The sequence below is a fragment of the Felis catus genome, chromosome B2 (assembly GCF_018350175.1).
Source record: "Felis catus isolate Fca126 chromosome B2, F.catus_Fca126_mat1.0, whole genome shotgun sequence".
Taxonomy (NCBI): Eukaryota; Metazoa; Chordata; class Mammalia; order Carnivora; family Felidae; genus Felis; species Felis catus.
In genome coordinates this window covers 80,245,976-80,269,713 of record NC_058372.1, presented here as the reverse complement: position 1 = coordinate 80,269,713, position 23,738 = coordinate 80,245,976, and the positions used below count along the sequence as shown (strand labels likewise).

The following is a 23,738-nucleotide window of genomic DNA, read 5'->3' as shown; positions in this document are numbered from 1 at the left end:
CCTTTTAAATGACGTCGTAATATAATATATATGCCCTACTTTACTTAAATATTCCCTAACTGAACACTTATTTCCAATATTTATATTAAGGATGCTGCAAAGTGGGGCGCTTGGGGAGCTCAGTCCTAAGCCTCCGACTTCCTGAATTCCACCCCTGCATCAGGCTCTGTGGTGACAGCTCAGAGCCTCGAGCCTGTTTCCCTGCTTGGGATTCTGTATCTCCCTCTGTCTCTCAAAAATAAATAAACATTAAAATAATTAAAAAAAAAAAAAAGAATGCTGCAAGGGGGGGTGCTGGTCATACTTGTGAATTTCAATAGGAGGGAGGCACGGTGGGCTGAGGATCACATGCCGCTACGGGCTCCCTCAGGTCCGGGCCTAGTAGAATCTCCTGTCTCTCTGTCCCGCCACACCTTGTCTCCGGGACCTACCATCACTGCAATGGTCGGACCCGAATCACGATATCGAGGCCCGCTTCAAACGTCCTCCCGGAACTGGGGCGGTAGTGACTTCCGCTGTTTCCGCTGCTAAGGGGGCGGGGCTGGGGCCGCCCTGCCGTGGCGGTCGTGGTCGAGGGCTGATGACGTAGGGCGCCGCGTGCTCCCCCACGTGTGCTGCATTTCTCCCGGTGTCTGCGGGGCAGCCGTGGCTGGTTTCCCCGGGGGCGTAGTTGCTGGCACCTCCAGCGCGGGACCTCGGTGGCTCGGGGGCTCCGAGCGCTAAGTAGGGAGCGCTGATGACCGCCGGGGGCGGAGGGTCTGCGGTCATGGAGCACCTTTTCCTAGAGGTGGCGGCCGCGCCGCTGCGCTTACTCGCTGCCAAGAACGAGAAGAGCCGCAGCGAACTGGGCAGGTTCTTGGCCAAGCAGGTAAAAGAAGGAGGGAGAGGGAAAACGCCGGGCCGCCCCCGGCCGCCCCCCTCGCGCGTGCCCTGCGACCCTGAGTGAGACGAGCAACTTTAAGGGAGGGGAGAAGCGGCGTTCTGTCACCCTGGCCCCCTCCTCAGGGCTGGTCCGGGGCGGAGACGTCCGCGCGTGTTTGAGGAAATTGGAAGAAGCCTTTTGTGTGTATCTGAGAGACCCTTCCATTCTCCTCCAACCTACCTCTGTCTCCTCTCTGTAGCAGACGTGGCCTTCCGAAAGAAACGTGGTTTGTTTTTCTGTAATTGAAGTTGTATCTCTGCCCGCTTGACATGTGTATTAACTTAAGTGTGCCAAGTCTAGCCACCCCTGTTAGTCTGGGTGACTGTTTTTCTTTTCTGCTCCATCCTTTAGTTGTGGCCGGCTGACACGTATTGATTGCGTTCCTGCTTTGCGTGAGGCACAGTATGGTTCTGTGAGGAGACACAGAAATTCGTTACGGTCTCTGCCCCCAGGGAACTTAGCGTCTATTTTTGGAGACCGTTCATAAACACAGAAAACAACTGAAGGACAAAGCAAGACAGCTAATGCTGTGTGACATTAACCGTAGAGACTATGATGTGGATTAGAATTTTCTAAGAAATGGGGTTTTGGCCTTTTAAGAGCCTTCTCTTAACTCCCTGCTAAGTTGAGAACCTTTATCATGCATTTTCTTTTCACGTTGCATTTTAATTTCCCATTTTATGCTTCCCCACTCCCAATATCTCTGAACTTCTAGAGAGTAGAAAATGTGTTTAGTTTATTTTTTTCCTTCTAACTCCCGTATCTAGAACTTATTTATTCAGTCACGAATGCATTGTGTACACATACATCCTTTTGCTCAGGAAGCGACGGGAGTATTTTGGGTCTGGAGCTGCAAAGAACTAACATGAGAGGCATTTCTGTTTGGTGAAAACAAATTGAGCATGTAAAGGGCAGGGGGAAGGGGAGAAGAGGGGTGGGAGAGAAGGTCAGAGATACCCTGGGGCCTCTGAGCCCCAGTGAAGGGAATCACTAAACATGGTGAGCTGGTGAAAGAGAAGTGAGTTTTGGTGGGCTGGACTAAGGAAAGAGATCATCACTTTGTATGAGCTGAGCTTTTGGTGACAGTCCTGAGTTATGGATTGTTGATAGATGTATTTTTCTGTAAGTGGGCGTTAGAATTTAGAGCAGAGGTTCTGAAACTAGGGATCATAGACCAGCAACAGGGGATTTGTGTTTCCCTACCACTGTAATTGGGTGTAACATAGATGTTTATGTACTGGGGGTAGGGAGGGGAAATGGTTTATAGCCTTTATTAGATACAGTTTTAGAGAATCTGACAGGTGTGAGAATCACTCATGTGAATTCTGAGATTGTATAGAAGTAGTATTAGACTTGAAAGCTACTAGAAAGTTCATTTGAATTAAGGAGATTGGGACACCTTTGCTTCTCCCTTTTTTGTGTGTCACATTGTCAGATTCTCTCCTGAGATGTCTTTCGGTTTGTTCCTTACCATTTTCATGATTAATTTCAAACCTTTCACTCAGAAGACTTGATTGTGTTGCCATTCTGTATTTATCCTATTTTTTTGGAAACAAAGCAATTTTTATGGGAAAGCAAATCCTTTTGAAACATGCTTCTCATTGCAGTTGGGATCTGAAGTAAGAATTCTTTAGGATTGTGGGTTTTTTGTTTTGTTTTGTTCTTTATCTCAGCTGGTGACAGCAACTTCTGCCTATCCACTTTAGAGAACTGAGTGTCCTCACTCTTCTCACTTCTTTTCCTTCACATATGGCCAAGTCTTCCGTGTTTTATTTACTCAGTATTGAATCTATTACTTCCTTTTCATCCCTATTGTCACCACCATCCTACAGTTCTGACTCCATTCCAGTGTGGGTTTTCCAACACCTCCAAGCAATTCTCAGACACAAACTGGGTGTCTTATAATTTAACTCAATTCTGACACTGTCTGCTTGGAGATAACATGAGATCCCACGTGTTAAGGGCTGAGTCTTTCAAAACTGCCCTCCCCACCTCTGAGTGCCATTTGAAAGTCCAGGTTGTCACCTGTACTTCTGACCAACTGGCTGTGGATTGGAGGTTCTCTACAACCCCCTCCTTGGGTTTGATTAATTTGCTAGAGTGGCTCACAGAACTCAAACATTTTACTTACTAAATTACTGGTTTGTTATGAAAGGATAGAATTCTGGAACTGCCAGATGGAAGAGATGCATAGGGACAAGGTATGTGAGGAGTGCAGAGCTTCCATGCCCTCTCCAGAGGTGACACTTTCTCCACATATCCATATTTTTACCAACCTGGAAGCTCTCCTGACCAAGTCCCTTTGGGTTTTTATGGAGGCTTCATTACATAGGGTATAATTGATGAAAACTTTAGCCATTGGTGTTGGAATTCATTGACCAACCCTTGGCCCTTGAGGTGGAGGTGGGGGTGGGACTGAAAGTTCCAACACTCATCACTTGGTTGGTTCTCTTGGCAGCCAGTTCCATCCTTGGGTGCTTTGCAAAATTCACCTCCTTGGGGCGCCTGGCTGGCTCAGTAGGTAGAGCATGCAACTGTTGATCTCAATCTAGTGAATTCAAGCACCATGTTGGGCCTAGAGCTTACTTAAAACAACAACAACAACAACCCCACCCCCGCCCCCCTCACACACCAAATTCACCTCCTTAACATAACAAAAGACACCTTTATCACTCTGCTCACAGGAAATTGCAAAGATTTTAGGAGCTCTGTGCCTGGAATGGGGTTGAGGACCAAACAAAAATGTGTTGTTATAAGTCGTATCACATATCCTTACCTCCTTGATTACTGTCTGTGTTCAAGAAAAGCGGAATGCTTAAGAGCATGCATGGATATTGGGATGAAGTATGGCTAAAGATCAAATTCTCTTTTACATAATTGCTTTTGGGGTTTGAACAAGTTACCTAACTCTTCTGAGTCACAATTTCTTGCTATATTACATATGGTAGCTACTACATAGTTGGAGGGGCTCTGGAACCAGACTGTGATGTGGATTCTTGGTTCTCCTAGCTTTTTGACCTTGACCCCTTTTTAATTTTTCAGTTTCCTTATCTGTAAAATAGGGATATATTGCCTGCTTTATGGGTTGCTGTGAGGACTAGATGCCTACACTATAGTAAGCACTCTTTGTAGAAGTGGTTCTTAATTATTATTGCTATTAATAAGGTTGTTGTAAGATCCAGATAATGCATGTGAGGAGCTTACCAAAATGCCTAGCACAGAGCAGGTAATCAGGGGCATCTGACTTCAGCTCAGGTCGTGATCTCACGGTTCATGGGTTTGAACCCTGTGTTTGGCTCTGTGCTGACAGCTGGGAGCCTGGAGCCTGCTATAGATTCTGTCTCCCTCTCTCTCTGCCTCTCCTCCATGCACGGTATTTCTGTGTGTCTGTCTCAATAAATAAACATTTAAAAAAATTAAAGAAAAACAGTAATCAGTACATATGAGCTATAATAATACTTTTTATGTTTATTTTTGAGAGAGCGAGTATGTGCGCTCGCAAGTGGGGGAAGGGCAGAGAGGGGGGAGAGAGGATCTAAATAAAGTGGGCTCCATGCTGACAGCAGAGAACCTGATATGGGGCTCAGACTCACAAACCTTGAGATCATGACCTGAGTTGAAGTTGGACACTCAACTGACTGAGTCATCCATGCACCCCAATATAATAATTTTTAAAAACCGCTTTATTAAGATATAATTCAGGTACCATATACTTCTTCCATTTAAACTTATAGTTCAGTGGTTTTTGCTGTTTTCACAGATGTGTGTAACTGTTACCACAGTTTTAGACTGTGATGTTTAGACATTTTCATTCTTTTGTAATTTTTAAAAATTATTTTTTAATTTTTTTTTAAGTTCATTTATTTTGAGAGAGAGAGAGGGAGGGAGAGAGAATCCCAAGCAGGCTCCACACTGCCAGTGCAGAGCCCAATGTGGGGCTGAAACTCATGAACCATAAGATCATGACCTGAGTTGAGATCAAGAGTTGGACGCTTAGGCTTAGCTGACAGAGCCACCCAGGAGCCCCTCTTTTTTTATTTAAAAAAGTCCCCCAACATGGGACTTGAACTCATGACCCCAGGTCATGAGTTGCATGCTCTTTCAACTGGGCCAGCCAGGTGCCCTGATGTTTTCATTATTTCAAAAAGAAGCCCCCATACCTTTTAGATGGTAGCATCCCCCATTCCCACCCCAGTCACTGTGCTCTCCCACAGCTCCTCAGGCAACCACTAACTTAACTTTTTTCCTCTGTGGGTTTCCTATTCTGGTCATGAATAAGACATCTGAATCTATCACCGTTCTGCATAAAAGCTCCCTATTATCTCTATAATAAAAATTTCTAAGTGGTATATGAGGTGTTTTATATTTTTTGAAAATTTGTCACTTAAAAATGAAAGAAAAAATTTTTTCTCTCAACTTTCTTTCCAGTTTTTTTTTTTAACTTTTTTTTAACGTTTATTTATTTTTGAGACAGAGAGAGACAGAGCATGAACGGGGGAGGGTCAGAGAGAGGGAGACACAGAATCTGAAACAGGCTCCAGGCTCTGAGCGGTCAGCACAGAGCCCGATGCGGGGCTCAAACTCACAGACCTCGAGATCATGACCTAAGCCGAAGTCAGCCGCTTAACCGACTGAGCCACCCAGGCGCGCCTTCCAGTTTTTGTTTGAAATACTTTTAAATCCAGTGCAGTGGTTCTCAACTGGGGCAATTTTTCCCCCAAGGGCAAATCTGGAGACATTTTTGGTTATCACAACTGTTGGTGGGGTTGCTTCTGGCATATAGTGTTTAGAGGGCAGAGATGCTGCTAAACATGTTATAATGCATGGGACAGCTTCCACAAAGAATTACCCAGCTCCAAATATCAGTAGTGCAAAATTAAGAAAGAAACTCTAAATATATATGGCCTAATAACAGAGTATCAAAATATGTGAATCAAAAAGTGACAGAAAAGGAAAAATAGACAAATTCACAATTATAATTGGAGACTTTGACACTCTATCCTGATTAATTGATAGAACAAATACAGAAAATCTCTAAGCATGTAGAAGACCCGCTATCAACAAACTTGACCTAACTGACATTTCTAGATTGCTGTGCCCAGTAACTGTAGGATACATATTCTGCACATCTGGAACATTCCCCAAGATAGACCATATTCTGATTGATTAAACAAGTTTCAATAAATTTAGGAGAATTAAAATCATGCATGGTATATTCAGTGATCCCAATGGAATTAAATTAAGGAAGAAAAAAAACAACCAAAAGATAGTGGGAAAAATCCCTAAATGTGGAAGATTAAAAAAAAAAAAAAAAAAAAGATGGTTAAAGAATAATCACTGAGTCAGAAAATCATTTGAACTGAATCATGATTTAAACAAATTGAGGGAGGGGGTGCCTTGGGTGCCCGACTTCGTCTCAGGTCATGATCTCATGGTCTGTGGATTCAAGCCCCACGTTAGGCTCTGTGCTGACAGCTCGGAGCCTGGGGCTTGCTTCAGACTGTCTTCCTCTCTCTCTGCCACTCTTCTGCTTGCATTCTGTCTCTCTTTCTCAAAAATAAACAAACATTTAAAAAAAATAAAAAAAAGGTAAGTTACTAATAATGAACAATTTATGAAATCAGTGTTTGAAGAATATAAATTACCAAAGCCCACTCAAGAAAAACAAGCTAGGAATAAAACAGAAACAAGTTAGCAATAGAATAAAATGTCCTCAAGCTGATACAGAGCATCTACAAAAACTTAATAGCTAGCATCACAGTTAATATGTGAACAACCCAGCTTCAAAGTGGATAAAAGATGGGGCACCTGTGTGGCTCAGTCAGTTCACCGTCTGACTTCAGCTCATGTCATGATCTCTCGGTCTGTGAGTTTGAGCCCCATGTCGGGCTCTATGCTGATAGCTCAGAGTCTAGAGCCTGCTTCAGATCCTATTTCTCCCTTTTTCTCTGCCCCTCCCCTGCTCATGCTCTGTCTCTCTCTGTCTTTCAAAAATGAATAAATGCTAAAAAAAAAAAAAAAAATTAAATGGATAAAAGATTGAACAAATGTACAACAGATGATAAATGGCCATTAAACACTTGAAAAAATTCTCAACATCTTTGGCATCAGAGAAATTCAGATAAAAGCACCAGATTCCATTCCCCCTTCTCTAAAATGACTAAAATTTCAACTGACCATACTATGTGGTGGTGAAGTTATGTGGCAACCAGAGGTCTCAGACATTGCTGGTAGGTGTAAACTGGTACAGCTGCTTGTTTTAAAGTTAAACACTGAGGGGTACCCGGCTGACTCGGTTGATGGAGCATGTGACTCTTGATCTTGGGGCTATGAGTTCAAGTCCCACATTGGGTATAGAGCTTACTTCAAAAAAGAAAAAAAGGCTAAGTATCTTGTTTTCTTTTTTTTTAAGTAGGCTCCACACTCAGCGTGGAGTCCAGTGTGGGGCTGGAACTCAGGACCCTGAGATGAAGACCTGAGCCAAGATCAAGAGTATCAAGAGTCGGATGCTTAACTCCTTGAGCCACCCAGGCGCCCCTTCCTCATTTCCCTCAGGGGTGGAGAGAATCTTAAGTAGGCTCCACACCCAGCACAGAGCCTGACCTCGGGGCTTGATCTGCATCTCATGACCTTGAGACAACCTGAGCTGAAATCAAGGGTCGGGTGTTTAATTGACTGAACCACCCCACCCGCCCCTTTTCCTATTTTTAGTATCTGATTCATCTAACCCTGTTTTCCAGATTATCTTTTCAAGAGAAGGTTCATGAAGTGATGTTCTCTCTGGAGATTTTTTTCCCAACTCACAAGTTTCTATATAACATGTCTAGGACGGTTGCACTTTTTTTCATTCATTTTGTAAGTGATGTGTTTCTTTTTCTTCACAATATAACCACTTACTATCTACTTTTTTGAATGATATCTTTAGACGGCTTCATAGCATGCCCCTGTGAATCATGACCAAATCTGTTAAAATTTCCTTGCAGGACTAATATTGATAGAAATTGTTTCAAAATAACATCTTTCCCCACTCAGTGCTTTGTTCAGAATTAGGAATTTTTGGGGGCTCCTGGGTGGCTCAGTCGGTTGAGCGTCTGACTTCGGCTCAGGTCGTGATCTCATGGTTCGTGGGTTTGAGCCCCGCATCGGGCTCTGTGCTGACAGCTCAGAGCCTGAAGCCTGTTTCGGATTCTGTGTCTCTCTCTCTGCCCCTCCCCCACTCGTGCTCTGTCTCTCTCTGTCTCAAAAATAAATAAACATTAAAAATTTTTTTTTTCAAAAAAAGAATTAGGAATTTTTGGAGCACTTGCGTGGCTCATTTGGTTAAGCATCCAACACTTGATTTCGGCTCAGGTCATGATTTCATGGTTGTGAGATGGAGCCTCACATGGGGCATGGAGCCTGCTTAAGATTCTCCCTTTACCTCTGTCCCTTGAGTGTGTGCTCACACATGTGTGCGTGAGCTCTCTCTCAAAAAAAACCAAAAAAAAAACCTAGGTGTTTTTATGAGTGAATGCCCTATAATTTGAAAGACTTCATAAGAGCTCAGGTGTAAGGTGACCTTTTTTGAGAGAGAACTTTGGAAAAAATTGTTATATTTTTGCATGGGGTATTTAGGTTGTGCTCAAGCTGCATTCTTTATTTATTTATTTATTTATTTATTTTTATTAAAAAATTTTTTTTCTTTTTTCAACATTTATTTGTGGGACAGAGAGAGACAGAGCATGAACGGGGGAGGGGCAGAGAGAGAGGGAGACACAGAATCGGAAACAGGCTCCAGGCTCTGAGCCATCAGCCCAGAGCCTGACGTGGGGCTCGAACCCACGGACCGCGAGATCGTGACCTGGCTGAAGTCGGACGCTTAACCGACTGCGCCACCCAGGCGCCCCTCAAGCTGCATTCTTAATAGGTAAATGTTTTGTGTGAAACGCCTTAGCATAAACTCATAGCATTGGACTTGGTGAGTATTTTAAACCTGTTGTCTCATTGTCGGCAGCAGGGGTTGTGTAGACCCGCGTGCACACTAGCAATATGAGACGGTAGCATTTTACATGGAATTCAGGTATCAGTCCTTTTCCTTAAACCTCAGTGGACTGAAACTTCTTTATAACAGCCTTTCACGTTAAATTAACTGCACTCTTCTATTGCAAAGCCCTTTTCTATGTTTTATAAGATAAACTCATTTATGATATGTGGAAATTGGATGTTTTGATTCTAAGCTAGGACTTTTTCCCTTTTGCAGCAGTGTTAACAAGCAGCATTTACATAGATACATTGTTTTGCCTTTCTCTCAGGTGTGGACACCTCAAGATCGCCAGTGTATCCTGAGCACCTTAGCACAATTACTTCTGGATAAAGACTGTACTGTGCTGGTTGGTCGCCAGCTGCGCCCTCTTCTTTTGGATTTGTTGGAAAGGAATGCTGAAGCCATTAAAGCCGGAGGCCAAATCAACCACGATCTACACGAACGGCTCTGTGTGTCAATGAGCAAACTCATTTGTAACCATCCTGACGTCCTCCCGTGAGTAACAGTTTTATTCTTCACTTTTCTTCTTGAGGTAGTAGAACCTGCTGTCTCCTGGAAAGTAAAGGGGTGTGAGCTGAGAAGGGAAGAGGAGAAATACAAGAAAGAAGGAAGATAAGTGGTACTGTTTATTAACAATTTAGTGACCATTTACTAGGTTTCTTTGAAGTCTTGGCCATCAGGATGGGTCTGGAAAACTGGCCATGATGTGTTCTTTGGCTTCAAGAATTATATCATCTGGTGAGATGAGGCAGATTTAAAAAGAGTTTCCTCTGAGGCTCTTATAGCATCCATTTCAGATGACTGCTTGCTGGAGTAGCTGAAGGGTGACGTTAGAAGAGCTGTGGTGTCCTTTCTAACTTTCTATAATCTGTCCAAAGCAGTTTTGTGAGAAGTTGTATTAGAACTGGATTCTAATGTATTTCTCTTTAAAAAAAAAAAAATTTTTTTTTTAATCTTTATTTATTTTTGAGAGAGAGGGAGAGACAGAGCTCAAGCAGGGGAGGGGCAGAGAAGGAGGGAGACAGAATCCGAAGCAGGCTCCAGGCTCCGAGCTGTTAGCACAGAGCCTGACACGGGGCTTGAACTCACGAACTGCAAGATCATGACCTGAGCTGAAGTCAGACACTTAACCCACTGAACCACCCAGGCACCCCTAATGTATTTCTCTTCTGATCTGCTCTGTGTCCAGCCTGTGCTGGTTCACCCTTCCTTAGGCAGCCTGGTGGTCCCCTACTTCTGAGAGGTCACCATATTGATGCCAAACTTATTGTGCACCAGATCAGCATAGTGCATTGCAGTCAAGAACTATAGCCCAGCAATCCTCCTCCTGCCTCATCCACCTGAACAGCGGGGGCTACAGGCACGTACCACTGTATCTGCCTTTGTCTTCTAAATTAATAGCAAAATACTGTTGGTATAGAGTAAAGGGCCAGCAAAATGAGTATTAGGGTTTTTTTAATTGAGGTGAAGAACTTTCACTCTAAACTTGAGTAGTATCTTTGCAACTAATAAGAGTATCCCTTATATGCATTCCTTATTTATTAGTTTTCATTTGGCTTTCTTAGAAGTATGATCTCTAATCTGGTTCATGAATGAAGGGAATAAGAACTGAACTCTTGGCAGAAAACCATAATTTGTATGAGATTTTCTTTTTTTTTTTTAATGTTTATTTATTTTTGAGACAGAGTGAGAGAGAGAGAGAGCGCGCGAGCGAGAGAGAGCGAGCATGAGCGGGGGAGGGGCAGAGAGAGAGGGAGACACAGAGTGTGAAGCAGGCTCCAGGCTCTAGGCTCTGAAATGTTAGCATAGAGCCCAGTGCAGGACTCAAACTCACAAGTTGTGAGATCATGACCTGAGCCAAAGTCGGACGCTTAACCCACAGAGCCACCCAGGTACCCCTGTATGAGCTTTTCTAAAAGGGGAGGGGGAAAAATGGGCCCAGTTTAATGGAACTAGAAGATATACAGCAAATATCATCATTATACGTGGTAATTAGGAACATAAGCTGGGGGTTGATTGAAGGTTGAGATTGTGGCCTCACTTACTACTCATTGATGTACTTGACTGTGGTACCATTTCATAACGTGTACTGACTGCCCTGTACTTACTATATAGAATTGACGTGTGGGTAACTTGAACCCCCGTTTCTCCTAGGCCTTTGTGGTACAGTGCTTCTGGATTGTGTTTGAGAATCATTAAAATGATGGATTAGTTACATCTGGTTTCCCATCCGCTTTGCACTTTATGTTCTTATTAAATGCATGTGAACACAGAGCACACCCCTACTTTTTCTTCTTTTCACTTTGCCAAGGCAGTATATTTTATTTACACTCCCACCTTATTTCAAAAATTATATAATGCAGTTTATGAAGTTTCTTGTGCTAGAGTAACTTAAAAACAAGCCATAAAAAAAAAGGAGCTATGTGTAAATGAACCAATACATGATGTGAAATGAATTATAGACAATGATGTAGAATGAGATTTTGATTTTCAGTTTTAAGAATTGTAGCTCATTAGTTCAGCACGTGCCCTAAATTTCCTCTGTAGAGGAAATATACCTAATGTGTTAGGGATATACCAAATATATTTAGATAGGATACAGTCATTCATTCAGTAGATAAATATAGAAGACCTCTCTTGGGGCCACATCATGGGGGTAAGAAAGTCAAGTATAATGGGTTCTTGTATTTTGCAAACAATTGAATATAATGCTAATAGAGATGTTAGCCAAATACTTAAGGGGAGCAAGAAAATCATTAAAGAATGAATGTTATCCTCTTGAAAATCAGAGAAAGTTTTGTATTGTGGCAGATTGTGGAGGAAGAGGGAAGAGAAAAAGAATGAAGAGAAGAGAAATAGGATGGCAATGAAGATCTAGGAAAAAAGAGAGAGAGAGAGAGAGAGAGAGAGAGAGACAGACTGGAAAGGAGGATCCCAGTCAAGCTCCCTAGAATCCTAGTGCTTGCCCTTCATTTACTGGTACACATCTCTTTCTGAGCCCAAGGTGTTTGGGGCTTCCATGAGGTTCTTTAGTAGTCTTAAACATTTTTTTTTTTTAACTTTTTAATGTTTATTTATTTTTTTTGACAGAGAGAGAGAGAGAGAGAGAGAGAGGGAGAAAATGAATGAGCGGGGGAGGGGCAGAGAGAGAGGGAGGCATAGAATCCAAAGCAGGTTCCAGGCTCTGAGCTGTCAACACAGAGCCTGATTGTGGGGCTAGAACCCATGAACCGTGAGATCATGACCTGAGCCGTAGTCGGACGCTTAACCAACTGAGCCACCCAGGCGCCCCTTAAACATTTCTTTTTTTAAATCTTGCTTATATTATTTGTTCATTACTGTGTTCCCCCTTCCCCTGCCCAGCTTTATTGAGATTCAATTGAGATATATTTTTATTGACATATAATATTGTATAAATTGAAGGTAGAAAACATAGTGATTTGATACATGTACATATTGTGAAATATTTGCCACAGTAAGGTCAGTTAACACATCTTTCACTTCACATAATTACCATTTTGTTGTTGTTTGTTCATTGTTTTTGATTCTAGAATCCTTGAACACGTTTTACTTTTTGGCAAGTTTTTTGTCAGGACTTTGTGAGTGCAATCCTGGTGTATTGATTCTTTCTCTATTCTAACATATTAGGTTTCCAAGTTCTTTTTTTTGTTTTGTTTTTCCCCCAAAGATTTTACTTTTTGGGGCACCTGGGTGGCTCGGTCAGTTAAGCATCTGACTTTCGGTTTCAGCTCAGGTCGTGATCTCATAGTTTGTGAGTTCAGGCCCCGCATCGGGCTCCACACTAACAGCTCAAAATCTAGAGTCATGTGGGGGCGCCTGGGTGGCTCAGTCGGTTGAGCGTCCGACTTCGGCTCAGGTCATGATCTCGCGGTCCGTGAGTTTGAGCCCTGCATCGGGTCTGTGCTGACAGCTCAGAGCCTGGAGCCTGTTTCGGATTCTGTGTCTCCCTCTCTCTCTGACCCTCCCCCATTCATGCTCTGTCTCTCTGTCTCAAAAATAAATAAATGTTAAAAAAAAATTAATAAAAAAAAAAATCTAGAGTCATGTGTTCTTCCAACTGAGCCATTTAAGCACCCTTCAATCTTTATACTGTAACATCTTAAGGCACTGTTAGTCTTATTTCATATCTTTAGAGAAGTAAACTAAGTAGCTCTGTCAGAGCCAGGACTGGACTGCAGGTCTTACTTCTGGATGCTGGAAAGACTGATGAGTTGCCCGAGTGGCTCATCCAAGATTAGATGTTTAACTGGGTGATATTCCTTGCTGTATTTTAGGCCTTATGACTATCTTACTCCAGGAAAGAGAACTTCTCCTCAATCTTTGGATATTCTCTAAGGCAAAAACTGATCATGTTATTCTCTGGCTAAAAATGCTTTATTGTTGTTTAGATCAGAACTTTAGAGCACTCCCTGAAAGTGATGGGTCTTTGGAGAAAAGGGTGCTGTAGTTCAGTAAGTTTGGGAGAGAATATTGACCAGTTCCCCTTTGTATTTTTATGGTGGACCACAATTCTCTTCCTTGCACTGGCCGCACAGATGTAGGCCATTGCCAGTGCACTCGGCTTATTTCCCCCGGTCTTCCTCAAGGAAGGAAGGTCAACCCTGAGTCAGGTTGACCCCTTGGTTGCTGCTTCTCTGTTTGTTACTGCCGGCTGGTTTCACATGTGCTGCCAACATCATCTGCCTCTGAGCTAGTGGAATACCAGCCTCTCTCCCCCAAAGAATGATTGTACTTATTCTGACAGCATCCTTGTGGAGAAAAAAAAAAAGTCCTGTTTTTGTTTTTAATTTCAAAGGTGATACATTTAAATAATAACAATACAGAATTGCAAAAAGTGGAAGTCCTGGAATTTCACCCTGAAATCCTACTTTTTAGAGATAATTGTTATTAACAGTGTGATATGTTACCTCTTAAATCTCTTTTCTTTTTCTCACTCTGCCAGGTTTCTCTCTTTTTCTTTTTAAGTTTATTTATTTATTTATTTATTAAATTTTTTTTTTTCAACATTTATTTATTTTTGGGACAGAGAGAGACAGAGCATGAACAGGGGAGGGGCAGAGAGAGAGGGAGACACAGAATCGGAAACAGGCTCCAGGCTCTGAGCCATCAGCCCAGAGCCCGACGCGGGGCTCGAACTCACGGACCGCGAGATCGTGACCTGGCTGAAGTCGGACGCTTAACCAACTGACTGCGCCACCCAGGCGCCCCAAGTTTATTTATTTTGAGAGAGGTAGTGTATATGCATGTGAGTAGAGGAGGGGCAGAGAGAGGGAGAGAGAGAATCCTAAGCAGACTCTGCACTGTCCACACAGAGCCCGATGCACAAGGCTCAATCTCACAAACCCACAAACTGTGAGATCATGACCTGAGCTGAAATCAAAAGTTGGTCGCTCAACAGACTGACTCACCCAGGCGCCCCAGCCAGGTCTCTTCTGAGCCATAGCTGAATCTTCTAAGTCCCATTTGTCCAGTCTTCTTCAGAATATTGTGAGTGTTAACTTACCAAGACTCTATTTCTGTTTGCCTGGATTGCTTGTGGAAGTCTAAGCCTTCCCACCCATCTCCTGAGTTCTCATTCTCTCTCCCTCTCATAACAGTTTTATGTTTGGGGATGTATTGAGCCAGCAATGTGGGGTATGTTTCCCTGGTGCTTCAGTGCAAATCGCTCTGGAAAGCAGATTCGAATGGCCCCTGCAGCTGCTCTGTCGCATTCCCAGTGGGCTCCTGAAGATTCTGTTACTGACCACTAGTTCACTAAGTTATTGTAAAAGGTTGCAACTCTGGAACAGGCTGATGGAAGAGATTGCTTCCTAATACTAGATTTCACAGTGATTTTTTTTTGGATGAAACCAAAAGCACAAGCAACTAAAACAAAAATAGACGAATGGGACATCAAACTAAAAAGCTTCAGCACAGCCAAGGAAACAAGAATGAAGAGACAATGTACAGATTGGGAGAAAATATTTCCAAGTCATCTATCCATTAGGGGATTAATATCCAGAATGAATAAAGAACTTTCTTCCATTTTTTTGCCCATCTTTTCCAGTTTTACTGCCTTCTTTTTGTGTTCCACAGAAATCTGTTCTCATCTTCAGATGCAACCAAAGCATCTCTTCTTGACTCCCCCCCCCCCCCCCCCCGCCCCGCCCCAGCCCTGTTGGTTTAGCTGAATCTTTTTTCTTTGTGCCTCTTGTTTCTGTGACTGTCTTCCTTGGTAGATAGCAAGCTGCTCAAGGAAAGTATCTCCTTGGTTTTGTACTCCTGGAACTTAACAGCATCTGGCTTCTAGTGAGAGGTCAATAAATGTTTATTGAAAACTAGTGCATTTTCAGTGGAAAACACTTGCAATAAGTACCTGTGGTTTTGTATTCACTTGCAATAAGTACCTGTGGTTTTGTATTCTCTTAGACATCTCATGCCATTGTCCTGGTTCCTGAATTTGAACAGGATACAGTCTTATGATTGGGTAGCTTCACTATTTGTCTCTTTATTCTCAGACCCTTGGAAATTCCTGTTGTATTCTGCTGGCCTGTCTCAAAGTAGAAAAGCATACTTTGAAATCCTCACCAACAAATGAAAAAAATTTCTTTTTCTGAAGGTTTGCCCTGAGGTATTTCAAGGACACTTCTCCAGTCTTCCAAAGACTCTTCCTAGAGAGTTCAGATGCTAATCCAGTCCGCTATGGGCGCAGGCGGATGAAGCTCCGGGACCTAATGGAAGCAGCTTACAAGTTTCTGCAGAACGAGCAGTCCGTGTTCCGGGAGCTCTGGGACTGGAGTGTGTGTGTCCCTCTCCTCAGAAGCCATGACACCTTGGTCCGCTGGTGTGTAGCTCCTGGAATTTTCTGGTGCTTCAAGTGTGGGGGTGGTGTAAGGAGTGTAGAGTTCTGTGATGAGGCAGGAAAGGAAGCTATGTAAAATGTGTTGTTTTTGTTCTGGTGCCTTTTGGGTTCCTCGTTCCTTTCCTTAATCATGCTTCTCCTCAGTGGCAAATGAGATGATAATGGAGTTCTACCTTTTTCAAGTTCTGTCAGGTGAATTCATCATACTTGATTTGTATTTTCTACTCTCAAATGTATTGAAATGTATTAATTCTATAAGATTTCCTTTTTTTCTTTTTAAAGTTTTTCTTTTTTTAAGTTTTTAGTAATCTCTACACCCAACATGGGGCTCGAACTTAGAACCCTGAAATCAAGAGTTACATGCTCTACCCACTAAGCCAGCCAGGCACTCCTAAGATTCCCTTTTCTAATGTTTAGTTGGTGAGAAAATTTTCTTTTTTCTTGAGAATCAATTGCTTTTCCTAAGTTTATGTATACCTTTGGTTTTCTCCAGGTACACAGCCAATTGTCTTGCTTTGGTCACCTGTATGAATGAAGAGCACAAGTTATCATTCCTTAAGAAGATTTTTAATAGTGAGGAACTGATCCATTTCAGGTTAAGGTAAGAAGGAGGATTCCTGGAGATCTTGATGTAGCCTTACAGTGCATTAAAGTAACTGATGAGATACTCATTTTCCTCAGGTTATTAGAAGAGGCCCAGCTGCAGGACTTGGAGAAGGCCTTGGTTTTGGCTAATCCAGAAGCCTCCCTTTGGCGTAAGGAGAAAGAGCTGCAGTACTTACAGGGCCATCTTGTTTCAGCTGATCTCTCTGCCAGGGTGACTGCTGTCTGTGGCGTGGTGCTGCCTGGGCAGCCACAAGCCCCTGGAGAGCAGGTATATTGGCATTAGTGGAATGTGTGTCCTCTTCTCCCCTCTTAAACATTGAGTGTGCTTTTTTCCTTGGCTGGACTGTGTGTTATAGGTGTGAGCCGAGTTGAGTTTTCCAAATTGCTGTTCCATGTACAGAACTATTCAGAATAGATTAAGGAAAATTTACCCAGGGTCCTCTTCTCTGATAGTTTCTTTGTCTCTGTTTGATGTTAAATTAGAAAGTCTAATGATGTCGACGTGATGCTTTTAACGTTGGCAAAGCACTTCCATATACTCTTATTTACTTGCTACAGTAACTCTGTGAAGTTGGGTAGCGCATGTTGTGATACCATATTTATGTAAAACAAAGGTAGAATGACTGGCCCAGAGACCCATGGGCTGCCCTTTGTAGAGACGGTGCCAGGCCCAGGTATAACTCCCAGCAACCTCTTTTTTTCAGAATATTCTTTTTGGTTGTTAGGTAGGAGACTAGTAACTGTAGTGAGCTTTTCCCCTGTCATATGAAATGAGCTTCTTTCCAAAAATATGGCTCCAGACCCACACTTTGGAAAAGCTTATAGATCAAAATCTAGCTCTGTAATCTGAAGCTATTCGCAGCCAGTTTTTAGTGAGTTGTCACTTTGTGTGATGGTCAGGTTCACCCAGTTTTCTTTTTGGAAGAAGACCTGGGTCATTCCTTGAACCATTGGTTTATCCATTGGGTAGTACAGTTTAAAAAAAAAAAGCATAATATGCATTTTAAAAATGCACATCTTAAATGTACAGCTCAGTGATTATTCATGAACTGAATAAATCTACGTACCTAGCACTAGGACACCAGCGCTTCCGCAGGCCCTTGTGTTTCCCTCTAGTCACTAAGATCCCCCAAACCCTAACCATTTTTCTAATATAGATAAGGTTTGGAGCATTAGAATTTTAACATAGGGAAAGATTCTAGTTGTGGTAGGTTTGATGTTGAGTACCAGTGGCTAGGCACTGGGGCAGAAGTACAGAATGGTTGCTATGGCCCAGCCTGCCTGCTAAGTTGCTGAGAGTAACAGCTCTGCAGAGAGTTCAGGAACTTCGGCCCTGAATCTCGTTTTGTCTTCACATATCTATAGGAGACTAGCCATGTTTGAGAAGCTACTATTCCTTAAAAGTTCTTAAAATGCCACTTTTCCAAGAGATCTTTTTTCCTATATTATATTAGGTACATTATTATTTGAAATTCTTTTTAATGCAGTAAAATACAACATTTACCATCTTAAACTTTTTTTTAGTAAGTAAACTCTATCCCCACCCTGAGGCTTGAACTCGCAACCCTGAGATCGAGAGTCATATGCTCTACTGTCTGAGCCAGCCAGGCGCCCCAGCCATCTTAAACATTTTTAAGTATGCACTTCAGTGGTGTTAAATATATTCACATTGTTGTGTGAATAAACTCCAGAACTTTTTCATCTTGCAAAGCTGAAACTCTATCCATTAAACATATTGGGAGCAGTTATTATTTTTCACATTTTCACATTTTGTTATGGAAAATATCAAACATATTTCAAAGTAGAAAAAGGAGTGTAATGAATCCCCCTGTGCCCATCACTTGGCTTCAGTAATTATAAATTTATGGTTAATTATCTTTCGTTTATACTGCTGCATACTCTCCCCACACCATCTTATTTTGAAGCAACTTTCAGATGTCACATCATTTCGTGCCTAAATATTTCAGTATGTATAAAGGAAAAGAACTTTAAAAAAGCCATTATTCTTTATTACACCTGAAAAAAATGTAACAATTTTATAATACAAAACATCCTTTTAGTGTTCATACTTCCCTGATTTGATTTCCCTGATTTGTAAATAGTTGTGTGCATTCTTTTTTTTTCAAGTAGGCTCCATGCCCAACATGCAGCTTGAGACCAAGACACATACTGTTACTGACTGAGCCCGCCATGCACCCCTATTGTTTACATTCTTTTTTTTTTTATTTATTTTTTTTAACGTTTATTTATTTTTTGAGACAGAGACAGAGCATGAACGGGGGAGGGTCAGAGAGAGGGAGACACAGAATCTGAAACAGGCTCCAGGCTCTGAGCTGTCAGCACAGAGCCCGACGCGGGGCTCGAACTCATGGACTGTGAGATCATGACCTGAGCCGAAGTCGGCCGCTTAACCGACTGAGCCACCCAGGCGCCCCTATTGTTTACATTCTTGATCTTAGATAACGAAATCTTAGAATGTGGCGAGAGGAAGGAAAACAAATAAAAATCTCTTCATGAGATTAGGTTTGCCCCCATCCCTCATGTGTCAACTTTTTTGACTTCTTAAACTTTGGGAGACTTTCCTTAAATTTGTTAGCAAATTTCTGCCAGAAGGAAAAATATCCTATTTTGGATAACCTACCTATGGTTACTATAGTTCTGATACTAGTAATTTAGAGGTTTATGTAAAGGTCAGTGGAAGAATTGTTGTAGAAACTAATGTGTACCCTTTGGAGGAAAGACTGTTGACATGCCTTTTATTTTTCACTTGCCTCCTTAGGCTAGTAATAGAAGTTCTTCTCGTGAACAGGAGCTGGCCTTTAGGTCTTATGTGCTGGTGGATTCAATCTGCAAAAATCTTCAGACGCTGGCTATGGCAGTGGCTTCTCAGAATGCTGTGTTGTTGGAAGGACCGATAGGATGTGGCAAAACTTCCTTAGTTGAATACTTAGGTGCAATGACGGGTAGAAGGAAGCCCCCTCAGCTTCTTAAAGTCCAGCTTGGAGATCAGACCGACAGTAAGGTAATTAAGAAATGGCAGGTTTTGGTGGATTAGCATGCTTATAAATGTTTGCATTAAAGTATTGTTTTTGCTAAGGGATGTGAGAATAGTCCTTGGTCTTCTTCATAACTGATGGGACCAAGCTGTAAAAACCTCAAGTGACTGCTTATTTCTGTATAGAAGTTTAACAATTAATCAAAGGTTATAGCAATTGGTATCTCAGATGTGTGGTGTCAGTAATTACTTTAACCTCTTCCTGTAGATGCTGTTGGGAATGTATCGCTGCACAGATGTCCCAGGAGAGTTTGTGTGGCAACCTGGTACCCTGACACAGGCAGCCACAAAGGGACACTGGATCCTTCTGGAGGATATTGACTATGCCCCTTTAGATGTGGTATGTCATCTCACTAATTATTTGCTGATTCTACCTTTGAAGAGCATTTGGTTAATAGTGATTCTGGGAGGTGTTTGATTTGAGATGGTATGTTTTGCAAGAAGCTCATTCATGGTTGCCTACCTAATCTGGTTTGAGGATTACTTGGCTTGTCTCTTTTTTGATAGAAAATTGATAAAATTCCACTGGTGCTGTTTCATTCAGTAGAGTAGTCCCCCCTTATCTGCCGTTCAGTTACCTGTGGTTACCCACAGTCCTGAAGCAAATGATTCTCCTCCTGTGTCTTCTGAAGGTTAGTAGTAGCCTGACACTATGTCACAGTGCCTTGGTCATTCACCTCACTGTTACCTAGGCATTTTATCATCTTCCATCTCCACAAGAAGGGTAAGTACAGTACAATAAGATACTTTGAGAAAGAGAGACTCCATTCACATATCTTTTTTATAGTATATTGTTAGAATTATTCTATTTTACTGTTAGTTATTGTTGTTAATTTCTTACCTTGCCAGTTTATGTTAAACTTTATCATAGGTATGTTTGTGTAAGAAAAAGTATACTGTAAATAGGGATCTGTATTATCCACAATTTCAAACATCCACCAGGGGTGTTGAAACATACACTGTGTGGATAGGGGAAACTACTATAATCGGATATGTGACCAATTTCACTGTAGTTTTTTCCTCCTTTAGTTAAATTATGTGACTAGTTTCATAACCTTTCCAAGAATAGGCCTTGTGGGAAACATCTTACCAATGTTACAGATACACTGAGAACTTTGAGACCCTACTTCCTAGCTATGGCATCCATAGAGCAGTGGGCTGAGGACAGATGAAGAAGAGATGATGTAACAAGAGTATCTTGTCTTGGTTTCATTAAGGAAAATCTACTGGACGTATATTTTCATTTTTTAAAGATTACTTTTCTATGTGTATCAAAATAACTATGCAGGCAGTCCATGTTTCTTCTATATTTTGTAAAGTATGACCAAAAAATGTATTGCAGAATGAAAAATTCTTCCTTGGGCACATTTTCCTGAGATTGGTTTTAATTTTTTTTTTTTTTTTTTTTTTTTTAAATCATGAACCCTAAAGTACCTTTTGGATAGGAGAATAACGTGAGAGTGTGTGTGTGTTTGTATGTGTAGGTTTAGGAAAATATGAAGGGGAAGGAGTAGCTATAAATACATGTGTATTGCGATGATTTTACAGTCTGATGAAGTAAAGATGTAATGGAATTACTGGCCCAGGTAGGGCCTCATAATATGATTACCATGTTCTAGGGTCTCTGTCTCTCTCTCTCCCTTTTGTTTTGTTTTGTTTTTTGTTTTGTTTTGTTTTGTTTCTTGAGTCTCATTGACATACCATGTTCTAAGGTCTTAATGCTCAGTTTTATAGGACCGGAAACTTAGTTTTCTTAATAAGCTCAGAGCTAAGGCTGACTCCTACAAATGAGACTTAATAATACAACTGAAACATAAACCACATGGCCAAATATTTGCTGAGGGTTTTCACTTTCTTTTCTGTTTTCTTCTTCACTTTTTTTTTCCTCCTCTCCACACCAAAACTAAGGCTTTTCATTTTCTAGTGCTGTCTTCCCTGGCATGTTTTTTAGATACCAGGGTACCTGGGAAGTCATTAGGATTATGGATTGTGGAATTAGAGCCAAAGAAGATAGATGAACATAAGAGATAGTCCATCCAGGCCATGATGGAGCCTAGGGATCCATCCCTGTCCTATAGTTAATTATATTCCTTGATGACCAGGTCCTGATTCAAGACCAAACTGACAGTTTCTATCTTGGTCTCCCTTTGCCAATATTTGATAAACATCATAAAATTCTACATTGAGTCCCATTTTGTATAGACTGGACTCTTTGGACTTCTTACTTTGGTTTTTCTTTTTAAACTTCCTGTATAAACTCATGTTCCCTAGATCCATATGTCTAGTCCACCTTTTTGTCGGAAATATCTACTTGAATGTCCCTTAGCTGGTGGAAGTTCAAGATGTCCAAAATGGAGCTTGTCTGCTCGTTCTCAGAACAACCTTTTCTGCCACAGTTAGCAAGCCAGAAGTTTGATGTATCCTAGTCAGCACAGGAGACCCCTAGTCATTTATCTCTAAGTTTTGTAGTTTTCCACTACTTCATATGCACATTCTGCCCTAACAAGAGAATCCTTTTATGACATACTCTTAGGAACAAAGACTTTTATCCATTTGAATATTTTTACATGGAGTTTAGTTTGTGCCATTTCTCTCCCTCCAAACCTGGCTAATTCTTGCTCAGATTTAAGACTGAGTGAATATCATTACCTCTGGGATGGCTTCATTGCCCTGCTTCTACACCATTCCATTCTGATTCATAGCCACCCTCTATCTTCAGCCCTGGGGTCATGCTGTATGGTGGTTTGCATGGCTATTCCATCAGATGCTCGGCTGTACAGCCTCAGTCATGCCTGGATTTTTAGTGTCTGGCTTGTTTCTAGTCCATAGTAGGCACTTAGTGAATGTTGAATGAATAAATCATTCTGTCAGAGTATAGGTGGCTCAGACATTCCTACCTACCTTTTGGACCCAGTTCATGCTATGAGAATTAAGGTTTCCTTTACAGATGTGCTCATCATTTGGAGAGAAGGGTTTATTGTTGTTGTTGTTGCTTTAATAGCTTTATCAGTGGGGTTTTGTGATTTAGGTTTCTGTGCTGATCCCTCTCTTGGAGAATGGAGAGCTCTTGATTCCCGGCCGAGGTGACTGTCTGAAAGTGGCTCCTGGATTTCAGTTCTTTGCAACTAGGAGGTATGTCCTATTAACCTTTCTGTTTCCACTGTGGAGGCTTTTCCTCATACATTCCCACACTAGAGTCCAAAATCCCTGGAATAGAGTTTCCTGGGCCCACTTTAAGCAAGTGATGGCAGATCCAATTTTCATTCCTTACTTATTTTTAAAAATACCTGATTCTATATCAGCACTCTCTGTTTTGTTCCGTTGTTCATTTATCTTTACACCATTTGTCTTTGATTACTGAAGTTTTTGTTTGTTTGTTTTTAATTTTTAGAGAAAGAGAGTGCACTAGTGGGGGAGAGGGTCAGAGAGAGAGAGAGAGGCAGAGAAAATCTTAAGCAGGCTGCAAACTCAGCACAGAGCATGACATGGGGCTTGATCCCACAAGCTGTGATCCTGACCTGAGCTGAAATCAAGAGTTGGATGCTTAATCAACTAAGCCACCCAGGTGCCCCTGTAGCTTTTTAAAATTTAGGTGGGCTCTGTGCCCAACGTGGGGCTTGAACTCACAACCTGCAGATCAAGAATTGCATATTGTAATGACTGAGCCAGCTAGGCACCCCTTCATTCCTATTTTAAATAGAGATAATTAAATCAGAAAATGAGAGGGTTTTTTTCCCCCCACTTAAAAATATCCAGTTTTTTAAAACTACACCTTGTTTTATGTTTTCAGAAATAATCACCAGTGGAACTGTTGTCAGACAGCCCTAGGTTTGAGTCCTGACACTACATTTTGTATTTGTGTGTATCTTGCTTGTCTGATAATGATGGGGCTAATAATACCTACTTTATGACTTGGTGTAGGTGGTAAAGATTAAATGAAATAATTTATGTTAAAGATTTCTTACATAATAAGTGCCCAACTAACTAATGGCTAGCCACGATGATGGTGATGATGATGACCTGTAAATTTTAACCAGTGAAAAAATTGAACGTAAGCATCAACAAAGGAATAAAACCTAAACGAACTTAGTATGTGTTCTTGTCTATCTTTTATAACAACATGGATGTAGTGGTTTATTTCCTACTGCTAGTCTGTGTCTTTACAGCTTTCCCATGGTCTTAAACTGCCCAAGAATGACACTAATGTCACATTGTATTTTAGTGGTGGTTAAATTAGTGTTTGCCTCAGTGAACATTTACAGACGGAGGG

At 41.6% G+C, this 23,738-nt stretch overlaps 1 protein-coding gene across 1 annotated transcript in view; it reads left to right on the top strand.

Moving 5' to 3' along the window:
* The first annotated feature begins 586 nt into the window (after window positions 1-586).
* Window positions 587-23,738, top strand: part of MDN1 (midasin AAA ATPase 1) — a 175,121-nt gene continuing 151,969 nt past the window's right edge. Inside the window, exons 1-8 of the mRNA XM_045057836.1 lie at window positions 587-868; window positions 9,214-9,440; window positions 15,565-15,789; window positions 16,301-16,408; window positions 16,489-16,681; window positions 19,193-19,435; window positions 19,677-19,808; window positions 22,497-22,600. Of these exons, the coding sequence (XP_044913771.1) occupies window positions 737-868; window positions 9,214-9,440; window positions 15,565-15,789; window positions 16,301-16,408; window positions 16,489-16,681; window positions 19,193-19,435; window positions 19,677-19,808; window positions 22,497-22,600 (1,364 nt within the window). The 5' untranslated portion in view covers window positions 587-736. The remainder of the gene's footprint in view (window positions 869-9,213; window positions 9,441-15,564; window positions 15,790-16,300; window positions 16,409-16,488; window positions 16,682-19,192; window positions 19,436-19,676; window positions 19,809-22,496; window positions 22,601-23,738) is intronic.